This window comes from Hemitrygon akajei, chromosome 20 (assembly GCF_048418815.1).
Source record: "Hemitrygon akajei chromosome 20, sHemAka1.3, whole genome shotgun sequence".
Lineage (NCBI taxonomy): Eukaryota > Metazoa > Chordata > Chondrichthyes > Myliobatiformes > Dasyatidae > Hemitrygon > Hemitrygon akajei.
In genome coordinates, this window is record NC_133143.1 from 52,984,073 (window position 1) to 52,998,323 (window position 14,251).

General features: G+C 42.7%; 1 protein-coding gene across 1 annotated transcript in view; it reads left to right on the top strand.

The window, feature by feature from the left end:
- The first annotated feature begins 9,878 nt into the window (after nucleotides 1–9,878).
- LOC140713788 (sodium- and chloride-dependent transporter XTRP3-like) overlaps nucleotides 9,879–14,251 on the top strand; it is a 52,800-nt gene continuing 48,427 nt past the window's right edge. The window contains exon 1 of the mRNA XM_073024320.1: nucleotides 9,879–10,203. Within this exon, the coding sequence (XP_072880421.1) occupies nucleotides 10,083–10,203 (121 nt within the window). The 5' untranslated portion in view covers nucleotides 9,879–10,082. The remainder of the gene's footprint in view (nucleotides 10,204–14,251) is intronic.

Sequence of the window (14,251 nt, forward strand, 5' to 3'; positions counted from 1 at the left end):
TCAACATTCAAAAAGTTCCAATGAGAATCCCCCACATCCTTCCAAATTCGAGCGAGTACAAAACCCAGAGCCATCAAACATTCCTCATCTGATAACCCTATCATTCCTGGTATCATCCTTGTGAACCTCCTCTGAACCCTCTCCAATGTCAGCACATATTCTCTTTTAGAAGAGGAGCCCCAAACTGTACACAATACTCAAGGTGAGGCCTCACCAGTGCCTTATAAAGCCTCAGCATCACATTCCTGCTCTTGTATTCTAGACCTCTTGAAATGAATGCTAGCACTGCATTTGCCCTCCTCAACACCGACTCTTCCTGCAAGTTAACCTTGAGCATGTTCTCCCAAGTCCCTTTGCATCTCAGATTTTTAGACTTTCTCCGTGTTTAGAAAAGAATCTGCGCGTTTATTTCTACCACTGAAGTGCATGACCATGCATTTTCCAACGTTGTATTTCATTTGCCATTTTCTTGTCCATTCTCCTAATCTATCAAAGTCTTTCTGCAGCCTACTTGTTTCCTCAACACTACCTGCCCCTCCACCAATCTTCATATTATCTGAAAATTTGGCAACAAAGCTATCTATTCCATCATCTGAATCATTGATATACAGCAGAAAAAGAAGCGGTCCCAACACCAACCCCTGCAGAACACCACTAGTCACTGGCAGCCAACCAGAAATGGATCCTTTTATTCCCACTCGCTGCCTCCTACCGATCAGCCAATGCCCTAACCACACCAGTAACTTTCCTGTAATGCCATGAGCTCTCAACTTAGCAAGCAGCCACATGTGTGACAATGTGTCAGTTTTGAACAGATCATACCTCCGGCAGAAGTGATCCCAATGATCCAAGAGCCTGATGCCCTACCTCCTGCACCACTTTCTCAGACATGCATTTATCTGCCAAATCATCCTGTTTCTACACTCACTGGTGCGTGGCCCAGGCAGCAATCCATAAATTACTATCATGGAGGTTCTACTTCTCAGTTTTCTGCCTAGCTCTCTAAATTCTCTTTTCAGGACCTCTATGCTTTTCCTTCTTATGTCATTGGTATCAATATGTACCAAGACATCTGGCTGCCCTACCTCCCCTTCCAGAATGTTGTGGATACAATCCAAGATGTCCCTGACCCTGGTATCCGGGAGGCAACATACCATCCGGGTGTCCCGTTCATGTCCACCGAATCTCCTGTCTGTTCCCCCAACCACTGAGTCCCCTATAACTTTCACCCCCCTCTTCTCCCTCTTTCCCTTCTGCACCACGGACCCATGCTCAGTGCCAGTAACCTGGTCTCCATGGCATTCCCCTGGGAGATCACCCCCCACAACAGTATCCAAAACGGTATATTTATTATTGAGGAGAACTACCTAGTCACATTTCCATTTCTCCTGATAGTCGCCCAGCTACTCGCCTCCTGCAACTTCAGGGTGACTACTCCCCTGTAACTCTGATTGAATATCTCCTCACTCTCCTGTACAAGCCAAATAGTCATCCAGCTGCTGCTCCAGATCCCTAACACGGTCCTCAAGGAGCTACAGCTGGATGCACTTCACGCAAATGTAGACCCAGGGAGACTCTGAGTCTCCTAGGACTCCAAAATCTGGCATGAAGAACACACAACAGCCATTTACAGCACTAGGTACAGTAAGAGAAAAAAAAGGGAACCTTAACAGAAACTTAAGCCAAGTCAAAGCCTCTTTCGAGCCAAAGCCTGACACTCCTACCCTCACCACTGGCCTACTCCCAACAATGGCTGCCTCACTAGTCCCTTCTGTACTTTTATACCAGCGTCACTGACCCGCGAGAAACCACTGATTTCATGCCACTGAAATGAACCCGAATGGCCACGACGCTCTCCTTTCAAACAAGCGTCGCTGTCATACCTCGTCTGTCACTTGACATCCTGCCTTTCCAGTCTGTCTGGGCTGACATTTAGATTGCCTTAACCACATGTTACGCCTCACAATAGAACCAGGGCCTCGCTGCAGCAAGTTGCTCCAGGCCTAGATCACGCCACCCAGCAATTTGCTTTGCACCTGGATTTCACTGCCGAAGATACTGTTCTCGACCTCTCCAAATTGGCTCGGGTCTAAAACCAATCCACCGTTGCACCCAGGCCAGCTGGACAGGCATCGGAACTCCTCTGTCCTGTCTTCTCCCCTCCAAATCGTTCACTCCAACCAGCACGGCTCCAACTCCAAGTGTGTCGATTTTGCAGGGCACATCTCTCAAACTCACTTTTCCCTCGCTCACCTCCTCATGAGATCTTAATTGGAGAAAGGTCAATTTTTATGAGAAACAGATCTAGCAAATTTTGATTGACGCAGGTTAGCCTCTGGCAGGGGAGTATTTGGTAAGGGTGAGGCCCTCAAACATGAAATTTTGAGATACCGAGTTTGTATGTTCCTGTCTGAATAAAAAACAAGGATAACAGGTTTATGGAATCTTGGCCTTCAAGGATATTGAGGCTACGTCCACACTAGACCGGATAATTTTGAAAACGCCGGTTTTGTGTAAAAATGATAGGCATCCACATTAAGCGATTTTGAAAATACTTCTGTTTACATTAAAACAGATATTTTGGCGAATCTCTTCCTACTGCGCATGCGCAGGACACATCTACCAAAAACAAGTGACGTGTTTGGTGTCGAATCTCGCCGTGAAAGACTTGGTGCGTGTTTGTGCAGTTACACACTGGTATTGGTAGTGTTATGTACCTGTGACACGTGATAGTGGTGTACTTGTCACGTGACAGGGGTTGAAGCTATACTGGACTTGAGGTAATGGTCTTGTGATGGTGGAGTGATGTCATTTTCCCGCCAGTAGAGGTCACGTGACAGGTTTTTTTTTACAGGGTATAAAAGGAGGACCCCTCCCTGTGAGGAGGGGCAGTTCATGGCTGGATTTGCCATGTTGACTTCATGCCACTGCGTGATTTAATGTTATGACGCAGTTTAGTTGAAAGATGGAGTTTTATTTAATGCCTAAAGCATATATGTCAAACTCAAGGCCCGCGGTGGAATTATCTTTGGCCCGCGAGATAATATCTAATTACTATTAAAGCTGGCCCCAATAATCGAAGCGCCTATGGCGTATGATATGGCTAATACTGAGTTTATTCAGGTACCAAGTTTTCGGAATTTTTAATGTTTATTTGGCAGTCTTGCTCGGCAGTCTTCTTCATAAGAAACGGAATTTGTAAAGTGAAACACTTTGTAGTTATAGCAGAGACTGAGACACATGAGAGCAGGCTGAAAAAACGGAGGCAACGAAAGCTGCGTTCGCACGCGTCCGACTGATCCGGCCCGCATGAAGCTGCATTTTGCTCAATCCGGCCCGTGACCTAAAATGAGTTTGACACCCCTGGCCTAAAGTTTAAAAGGTCATTGCCAGCAGTTTCTTTATAATACTGCTAGTTGAGAATCAGTGGAGAGTGAAGATTGGAGTTCCGGAGTTAAAAGATCGAAGAAAGTCGATTTCGACGGTGAAACAGGTTCGACCTTGTTTGATCCTCATTCGGAAGGAATTCGTTGACTGTGCCCATGTTAATCCCTGTGAATAGCAGAAAGGATTGGGAACAGTTTTGTAAAGGAAAGGTCAGTGCCTTTAAGCCGTTTCATTTGTCCATCTCCGTAAATTCTTCGTGGGAAAAGTTTGATTTGGGAACCGAAGCAACGCGACGTGAAAGAGAATTTAAATCGTCTTAAAAAGTCTCTCCCTTTAATGGACTGTAAGCATTTTGAACTTTTGCAGTACTACTTTGAAGAACTGGTTTTGCAATATCGCTTTAAAAACTGTTTAAGCTGCCGCACAGCAGCTGATTTCCGGTTACGTGAGTGGTTTGTTTACTTTTGGGGGTTTGTTTTTCCAGTGTTTAATAAACGTGTTATTTGTTATAAAAACCCCTGCCTGACTCATATATTTGTTGTTGCTTGAATCCGTAACAGTAGTAGTCTCTCAAAGTCCGAGGAAGACGGATGTGTGGCGCAGTTAACGTCTGTGGGCACGCAGATGACTTCTGAGGCCGAAGTCCAAAGCGCAGTTACGGTTGCAAATGGGGCAAGGAGCACCGGCTGTTGGAGCAGGAGCGGACACCTTCCTGACCAGAAAGTTACAGACTAGAAAAACTTAAATGACGGACAGCTGCTGGCTCTCAAACAGGAGAACTTAAAACTATAAAAAAACAAACACTGGAGCGTAAGGAGACAACCAACAGGGAGCTCACGGACAGTATGACCCAGCTGACGACAAACATTGAAAAACTGACTAACTCTGTTGCATTAATAAAGCCCCTTGTTAAATGTATAAAACATGTCTGCATTAGTGTTATCTTGTATTTCCATATAATGGTACATTAGGCTGTTACACATCTATTGTCAGAGAAGTACTTGCATAAATAGGTAAACCACCTTCATATAAGCAAGGACAGAAAACAGGGCAAAGTGAGTATACTTATTTATTCAGTAAGTTATGGGTCAAAGTATTTGGTGAGTACATTTCTAACTCTTCTGGCTTCAGTCTCGTTGCCGACTGTTCTGAAATTGTTTGGTTGCGTTCAAGAAAACAATGAAGTGGCGCACTGCCGTCACCATCTGTTCCGGCACGTCACAACAGCGTTTTTAGATTTCTCCGGTTACCCCGTCCACACTGCTCTGGCCAATCCAGCGTTTTCAAATTTACCCACTCTGGAAGTGTTTTAGAAAAGCTCTGTTTTCGGGGGAGGAAAACGCTGTTTTAGTGTGGACAGAGGGTCAAAACAAAGAGAAAAAGCTTCGGTTACGGATTTATCCGGCGTAGTGTGGACATCGCCTGAGGCTCTGGTTAAGAAAAAGAAGGAAGTGCATAGCAGCTACAAACAAATGAGGTGCTAATGTAGTTTAAGAAAGGCAAGATAGGGATGTTAAGGGGGGAAGGGTTAAGGGGAGGGGGTTGGGCTGATACATATATATACATGTCATTTTTCCACTATTCTATTCTATGTAATTATCTTAAAAAATCGAATTTAAAAATATTTTTAAAAAAGAAAGGCAAGAGAAGAAGGAAATCAGGCTATATCCACACTAAGCCAGATAAATCCGTAACCGAAGCTTTTTCTCTTCGTTTTTACCCTCCGTCCACACTAAAACAGCATTTTCGTTCCCTGAAACTGGAGCTTTTCAGAAACGCTTTCCAGGGTGGGTATTTTTGAAAACGCTGCTCAGGCAGATCAGTGTGGACAGGGTAACCGGAGACTTTTGAAAACGTTATCAGACGGCAGCGCGCTATTTCATTGTTTTCTTGAACGCAACCTAACAATTTCAAAACAGACGGCAACGAGACTGAAGCCAGAAGAGTTAGAAATGTACTCACCAAATACTTTGACCCATAACTTACCGAATAAATAAGTATACTGTACTCACTTTGCCGTTTTCTGTCCTTGCTCATATGAAGGTGGCTTACCTATTTATGCAAGTACTTCTCTGACAATAGATGTGTAACAGCCAAATGTAACATTGTATGGAAATACAAGATAACACTGATGCAGACATGCTTTATACATTTAACAAGGTGCTTTATTAATGCAACAGAGTTAGTCAGTTTTTCAATGTTCGTCATCAGCCAGGTGAATCTGTCTGTGAACTCCGTCGGTTGCCTCCGTATGCTCCAGTATTTGTTTTTTTTTAACTTTTAAGTTCTCCTGCGCGAAAGCCAACAGCTGTCCATCGTTTTAAGTTTTTCTAGTCTGTAACTACACAAACGCGCACTTTTACGGCGAGATTCGACACCAAACATGTCGCTTGTTTTCGGTAAATGTGTTCTGCGCATGCGCAGGAGGAGGAGATTCACCGAAATCTCCGTTTCAGTGTGGATAGAGATATTTTCAAAAACGCATAGTGTGGACGCCTATCATTTCTACGTGAAACCGGCGTTTTCAAAATTATCCGGTCTAGTGTGGATGTAGCCTAAAAGAGGGCATTAAATTGCTCTAGCAGACAAGGTGAAGGAGAATCCTAAGGGCATCTACAGATATATTAAGAGCAAAAGGATAGCAAGGGATAAAGTTGGTCCTCTGGAAGATCAGAGTGATCATCTAGAGGTGGAGCTGGAAGAGATAGGGGAGATCTTAAATGGATTTCTTGCATCTGTATATACTCGGGAGATGGACACAGAGTCTATAGAAGGGAGGCAAGGCAGCAATGAGGTAATGGACAGAGGAGGAGTTGTTTGCTGTCTTGAAGCAAATTGGAGTGGATCAATCCTCAAGGCCTGACTAGGTTTTCCCTCAGATCCATTGTAGGCTGGGGAACTTGACATCAGTAGTGGGAAAGTTATTGGAAGGTATTCTAAGAGGCCAGATACAGTATATAAGTATTTGAATAAACAGGGACTGATTGTGGCTAGTCAACATTGCTTTGTGTGTGGTAGGTAGGGTACAACCAATCTTACAGAATTGTTTGAGGAAGTTGCCAGGAAAGTTGATGAAGGCAAAGCAGTGGATGTTGTCCACATGGACTTTAGCAAGGTCCTTGACAAGGTCCTGCTTGGCAATTTGGTCAAGAAGCTTTAGTCACATGGCATTCAAGATAAGGTAGTAAACTAGAATAGACATTGGCTCTGCAGGAGAAACCAGAGAGTGGTAGTAGATGGTTACCTCGGTAACTGGAGGCCTGTGACTAGTGGAGTGCTGCAGGGATTGGTGCTGGGCCTGTTGTTGTTTGTCGCCTATAGCAATGACCTGAATGATAATGTAGTAAGCCGGATCAGCAAATTTGCCGATGGTGGGGGTGTAGTGGACAACAAAGAATACTACCAAAGCTTGCAGCGGGTTATTGACCAGCAGGAAAAAAAATGGAGTGAGAAATAGCAGATGAAATTTAATGCAGGTGAGTGTGAGGTGTTGCACTTTGGGAGAACCAGCCAGGGTAGGTCTTATACGGTGAGCAATGGGACACTGAGGATTGTGGTAGAACAGAGGGATCTGGAAAAGCAGATCCATAATTCTTTGAAGGTGTCATCACTGGTAGACAGGGTCCTAAAGAATGCTTTTGGCACATTGGTCTTCAAAAATCAATGCATTGTGTATAGTAATCAGGATGTTTTGTTGAAATTGTACAAGATGTTGCTAAGGCCTAATTTGGAGTATTGTGTGTAGTTTTGGTCACCTATGTAGCAGAAAGTATGTGAATAAGATTGAAAGAGCACAGGGAAAATTTACAAAGATGTTGCTGGGACATAAGGACCTAAGTTATCAGGAAAGGTTAGGGCTTTATTCCCTAGAACGTAGAATATTGAGGAGAGATTGGTTAGAAGTTTACAAAATTTTGAGGGGTATAGAAGGTAAATGCAAGTTTTTCCACTGAGGTCGGATGAAACTATAACTAGAGGTCATGGATTAAGACCATAAGATATAGGAGTGGGATTAGTCAATTTGGCCCATTGAGTCTCCTCCACTATTTCATCATGTCTGATCCATTTCCCTCTCAGCCCCAATCTCCTCCCTTCAAGCCCTGACTAATCAAGAATCTATCAATCTCTGCCTTAAATATATCCAATGACTTGGCCTCCGCAGCTGAATGGGGCAACAAATTCCACCAACTCACCCCTCTCTGGCTAAAGAAATTCCTCAGCTGTGTTCTAAATGGACCCTTTATTCTGAGGCTGTGTCCTCTGGTTTTAGACTCCCCCACCAAAGGAAACATCCTCTCCACATCCACGCTATTGAGAAATTTCAACATTCAATAGGCTTCAATTAGGTCACCCCTTATTCTTCTGAATTCTAGTGAATACAGGCCCAGAGCCATCAAACGCTCTTCATATGACAAGACAGTCAATCCCGGAATCATTCTCATTAACCTCCTTTGAACGCTCTCCAATGTCAGCATATCCTTTCTTATATAAAGGCCCAAAACTGCTCATAAATCTCCAAGTGAGGCCTCAGCAGTGCTTTTTAATGACTCAACCTTTCACACTTGTTTTTATATTCGACTCTTCTCCAAATAAATGCTAACATTGCATCTGTCTCACCCACCACTGACTCAACCTGCAAATTAATCTTTAGGGAATCCCGCACGAGGACCCTCAAGTCTATTTGCATCTCAGATTCTTGAATTTCCCCTCCATTTAGAAAATAGTCTATGCTTTAATTTCTTCTACCAAAGTGCATGACCATACACTTCCCGACACAGTATTACATCTGCCACCTCTTTGCCCGTTCTCCTAATCTACCCAAATACCTTCTGTAGCCTCTCCGCCTCCTCAAAAGTACCTGCTCCTCTACTGATCTTCGTATTGCCCCTAAACTTGGCTACAAAACCATCAATTCCATCATCCAAATCATTGACATATAATGTAAAAGGTAGCACTCTTTATATTTATATTTCTGAAGAAACTTTATATGCTTTAACATTACTGGCTAGCTTACTTTTGTATTCCATCTTAACCTTCTTAATGTCTTTTTGTAGCTACCTTCTATTGGATTTTAAGAGCTTCCAATCCTCTAACTACCCTCTCATTTTTGCTCTATTATATGCCCTCTCTTTGGCTTTTATGTTGGCTTTGACTTCCTTTGTCAGCCATGGCACATCATCCTACCTTTAGAGTACTTCATCTTTGGGATGTTTCGATCCAGCACCTTCCAAGTTGCTCCTAGAAATTCCAGCCTTTGCCACTCTGCTGTCTTCCCTTCCAATGTTCCCTTCTAAAACAATTTTGGCCAGCTCCTCTCTCATGCCTCTGTAACTCCCTTCACTCCACTGTAATACTCCTGAAATTTCAGAGTGAATTCTACCATATTATAATCACTGATACACCCTAAGGGACCTTTACCTTAAACTCTCTAATCAATTCCAGTTCACTGAACAACGCCCAATCCAGAATAGCTGATCCCCTAGTGGTCTCAACCACAAACTGCTCTAAAACGCCATCTCACAGGCGTTCTACAAATTCTCTCCCTTGGGTTCCAGCACAAACCCGATTTTCCGAATCTACATGCAGATTGAAATCTCCCATAACTATTGCCTTTTTGGCGTTTTTTTTTCTGTCTCCCGGTGTAATTTGTGATCTGTTTTGGGGTCTGTATATTACTCTCATCAGGGTCTTTTTACCCTTGCAGTTTCCCAGCTCTAATGATTCTATACCTTGCAGTCCCATGTCACCGCTTTCTGATGATTTTATTTCATTTTTTCCCCGTACAGCGCCACCATGCCCTCGCTGCCTTCCTGCCCGTCCTTTCGACATTTTATTTTATTTATTGAGATAAAGCGCGGCATAGGCCCTCCCCGCCCTTCAAACCACGCCGCACAGTAATCCCTTGATTTAATCCGATTCTAATTGCGAGACAAATTACAACCAATTAACCTACTAACCGGTAAGTCTTTGGACTGTGGGGAGAAACCCCACATAGTCACGGAAGATCAAACTCCATACAGGCGGCAGCGGGAATTGAACCCGCGTAAAATGTTTAAGGGGGGAACAAGGGGTACTGCTTTATTCAGAGGGTAGTGAGAGTGTGGAATGAGCTGTTCGCGCAAGTGGTAGATGTAGATTTGATTTCAACATAACGGAAAAATTGGATAGATACATGAATGGTCCCGGTGTGGTCGATGAGACTAGGAATATTAACGATTCCGGCATAGACTAAATGGGCCGAAGGGCCTGTTCCGTTTTGCAGTGTTCTGTGACTCTGTGGCTCAAAACCAGTGTGTGTTTGGTGGATTGCTATTGCAGATTAGCTGGTTTACTGTTCTCTGCCACAAGCTTCCTTTTTTCATAACTTCCTGTGAACATCACAGTCGATTTACGGCATCCGAATGCAAATTTATAAACTGCGAAAACTTGTCCATCCTCCGTTTACCATTCTGACCAATAGCTGGTAAGCTCTCTGCGAAAATAAATGTTGTGGGTAGATATCTTACACAACACATCCGTAGGAGACTCATTTCTCTTTGTTAACTATTTGCCGTAACGTCATGGTTAATAGGATTAAAAATTAAACATATGATTTTACCAGTGCCAGATTCCTGGACAGTTCCTCAACAACTTATCACCGGGTCAGTAATACGTTTAAAACATCTCGCAGCTGAAACGATTCCACGTTCTCCAACATGGAAGACACAAGACCTTCGTGGGACAATCCCTTGCAGTTCGTGTTCGCCTGCATTTCGTTTGCGGTGGGGCTAGGGAACGTCTGGCGATTCCCTTACCTCTGTCAGATGCACGGTGGAGGTGAGTTGCTGCTTTGTTTCTATCCCGAGAATCCATCCCTGTCAAGTAGGCGAACTCGATCGATTGCTCAAATTAACGGGCATCAGTGGGGAGGGAAATCTCAAAATAGATCTTTTCCTCAGCTTGTAAGCCTGCCGACTCTCGGCGGCTGGTTTTATAGAGAAGGACTGAGCGTTCACAAGAAGTGAAATCCAAAGCGATCATTTCTTGTCCTTACCACGTTCATTTCCGAACACAAAAGTGGTTTCAGTTTGGATTTGACTGTATTTGAAATTTAGCTTGAGTCTATAAAACAAGTGATGGAAAATTCCATTTGTGTGCTGGGGTGAATTTGTAAAATGCTTTGCATGAAGAACGCTGTACATATAAAAAAACATAATCTAGTAATTGTTGGAAATCTAAAATACCACGTTAACTTCTAAAATGCATAATAATATTGCTGAAAGCTGTAAGTAAATGTATAAGTGGGGTAATGACGTGTCTCAAGGGGCCGATTTCAAGTCTAAGGTTGACTTCGACAATTCTGCCAAAGTGGAACAAAAATGGAGGGAACTTTTGAAGTCGCTTAGTTTTTTTTTAACTCTATCCTTTCTGAATTTTGGGTTAGGGTAAGGATCTTCACAACCTTCAAACATCAAAGTCCTGCTATCTGTAGCTCTGGAGGTCAGTTGCATAAATCAGAAGAAAATGTCAACCACAAGTTTTGTTCATCTCATTCAGTTCCATTGCCTGAAAAATGAGTGAAATACAACAGGACAGTTAAGAAGACCTATGTTGTATTGATGTCCATTACAGAGAAGTTACAGAGAAAGTTGATAGTGTGGTTCAGAAGAGGTATGGTCTGTTGGCCTTTATTAGTTGAGGAATTCAATTCAAGAGCCACAGGGTAATGTTTAAGCTCAATAAAACCCTGGTTAGACCACACTTGGAGTATTGTGTTCATTTCTGGTCACCTCTGGTCACCTCATTATAGGAAGAATGTGGAAGTTTTAGATGGAGTGCACGGATAATTTACCAGAACACTGCCTGGATTAGAACATGTCTTACGAGGATAGATTGAGTGAGCTAGGGCATCTTCTCTTTGGAGGGAAGGAGGATGAGGGGAAACTTGATAGATAATAAGAGTGGATAGCCAGTGACTTCTTCCCAGGGAGGAAGTGGCTAACATGGGGGGGGGGGGGGCAGGATTTTATGGTGATTGGAGCAAGCTACAAGTGGAATGTCAGGCGAGGGTTTTTTACATAGAGAGAGGTGTGTGGATTGCACTGCCAGAACTGGTGGCAGAAGTAGATACGTTTGAGTCATTTAAGAGTTTCTTAGGCACATGGATGAAAGTAAAATGGAGAACTATGTGGGAGGGAAGGGTGAAAGTATGTTAACCAGTTGGCAAAACATCATGGCTGAAAGGCCTGTTCTCTGAGGTGCCGTTCTATAAGCAGCTCATAAATAATTGATAATGTCTTGTAAACATTTGGCACTGGTGACTAAAGGTGACTTTCTCCAATGCAGTTATAATTTCCAGAGAGTTTCTTCAATATCAGAAGTTGAAAAGAAGTCACTTTCTGCTATTATTTCTCAACAGGAAACGAGTCAAATTTTGAGTTACTGATGTCCACCATGTTCTTTTTTATACATCTCTGAACATGTTATTACAGAGGAGTATAAGTAAAGGTTTTGAAATTCAAAGAGGGGAACTTGGAGATGTAGAGAACTAATCTGCCAAAAATGTCCCTTTTTTAAAAACCAACTGATAACATACGGTTTATATAATAGACCTAAGAATGTTTAGGACATTTCAGAAGTTACTCCTTTACATATGGGTGTTTCTTTATCATGTAATTTGTCAACTTTCGCTGACAGCTATAAAATATTTACTTCAGGGCTCCACTACTCCTGTCAGGCATAACTAATAAGATATAAATCTCAAATGGCTTCAAGGTAATGGGCAATTTGTTAATATCTAAATAGTAATTGTGAGAACAAATTAATTCTTAGAGCTTGTAAGAGAGTTTGTATATTGTGCAATGTAACTGGGGTTTTATACAATTCCCTGATCTTGTATATTGAAAAGCCTCAAAAACGCTACTGATTTCATATTCAAATGTCAGCTGAGGGAGTATATAAAGAACTAATCCACTGGACTTCCCCAAAATGGTTCATTTTAAATAATTTTACTGTTTTATCATTAGAAGTAAGGATCAACTTTTTTTTTTCCCCCAGGAGAAAAAAAAGTTACGGGAGAAATATTATTTTCTAATAGCTTTCTCTCCCAGCACCAGTTCCCAAAAAATCTGAGGCAACTGTGTTGGGAACACGTTTGATGAGTCAGTACATTTATCTTTCAAGAGAATTCAGCTAACATCAATAGGGACTATGCTAAATATAAAATGAGGTTATCTTGCCAGCCCGCTGCACGGAGCTCAGTGCTGCTCATAGTCAAACTTCATATATTGATTAAGGGGCTGCGGGGATTTGACAAATGAAGGGGAAAATTAAGAAATATATGTGTGTGAGGTAATCTTATTAAATTATAGAATAGAATGAAGGAGATTTATCAAGGATAGCAAGGGACAAAATTGGTCCTCTGGAAGATCAGAGTGGTCATCCATGAACGGGGCCAAAAGAGATGGGGGAGATCAAACTGATTTTTTTGCATCTGTATTTACTCGGGAGATGGACACAGAGTCTATAGAAGTGAGGCAAGGCAGCAGTGAGGTTACGGATAATATACTGATCACAGAGGAGGAAATGTTTGCTTTTTTGATGAAAATTAGGGTGGATAAATCCCCAGGGCCTGATCAGGGGTTCTCTCGAACCCTGTGGGAGGCTAGCATAGAAATTGCAGGGGCCCTAGCAGGTGAGGTGCCAGGGGACTGGACGATAGCTGATGCCGTTCTATTATATAGAAAAGGTTTATAAGAACTAGCCAGGAAATTAAAGGCCAATGAGCCTGGCAGCACAGGAAAAGCCCGGGAGTGGTGGTAGGTGGTTGCCTGTTTGATGGAAGCCTGTGTCTAGTGGGTATGCCATAAGGATCGGCACTGGGTCCATTGTTGTTTGTTGTCTGTATCAATGATCTGGATGATAACGTGGTAAACTGGATCGGCAAATTTGTGGATGACACAATGCTGGGGGTGTAGTGGACAGAAAGGAAGAATAAGATCATGCAGCAATATCTAGACCGGCAGGAAATGTGGGCTGAAAAAATGGCAGAGAGATTTTCATTCTCTCAGTGAGGTGTTGCAGTTTGGGAGGACAAACCAGAGTAGGACTGACACGGTGTGCGGTGGGGCACTGAAGTGTGTGGTAGAACGGGGGGGGGGGGGTGGAATCTGGGAATACAGATCCATTAATTCCTTGAAATTGGTGTCACAGATAGATTGGTTTGTAAAGAAAGCTTCTATCACATTGGCTTCCTAAATAAAACATTGAGAACAGGATTTGGAATGTTGTATTGAAGTTGTATAAGATTTGGCGAGACCTAATTTGGGGTATGTGTGCAGTTTTGGTCACATGAAAGATTGAAAGAATGCAGAGAAAATTTACAAGGATGTTGCCAGGGCTTGAGGATCTGAGTTATGGGGAAAGGTTGAATCGGTTAGGACTTTATTCCTTAGAGCAGGGAAGAATGAGGGGAGATTTGATAAGAGGTATACAAAATTATGAAGGGTATAGATTGGGTAAATGCAGGCAGGTTTTTTTTCCCACTGAGGTGAGGATGATTGGAACTAGAGGTCATGAGTTAAGGGTGAAATGTTTATGAGGGGGAATTCCTTCACTCAGATGGTGGTGAGACTGAGGAGCAAGCTGTCAGTGAAAGTGCTGGATGTGGTTTTAATTCAATATTTAAGGGAAATTTGGATAGGTACTTTGATGGGAGGGGTATGGAGGGCTATGGTCCAGATGCAGATCATTGGGACTAGGCAGATAAATGGTTTGGCATTGACTAGATGGGCCAAAGGGTCTGTTTATCTGCTATCATGTTCAATGACTATAATTCCATGTTAAAATCTGGGTTTTTCACATGAAAATTCTTGAACCAGAGCTG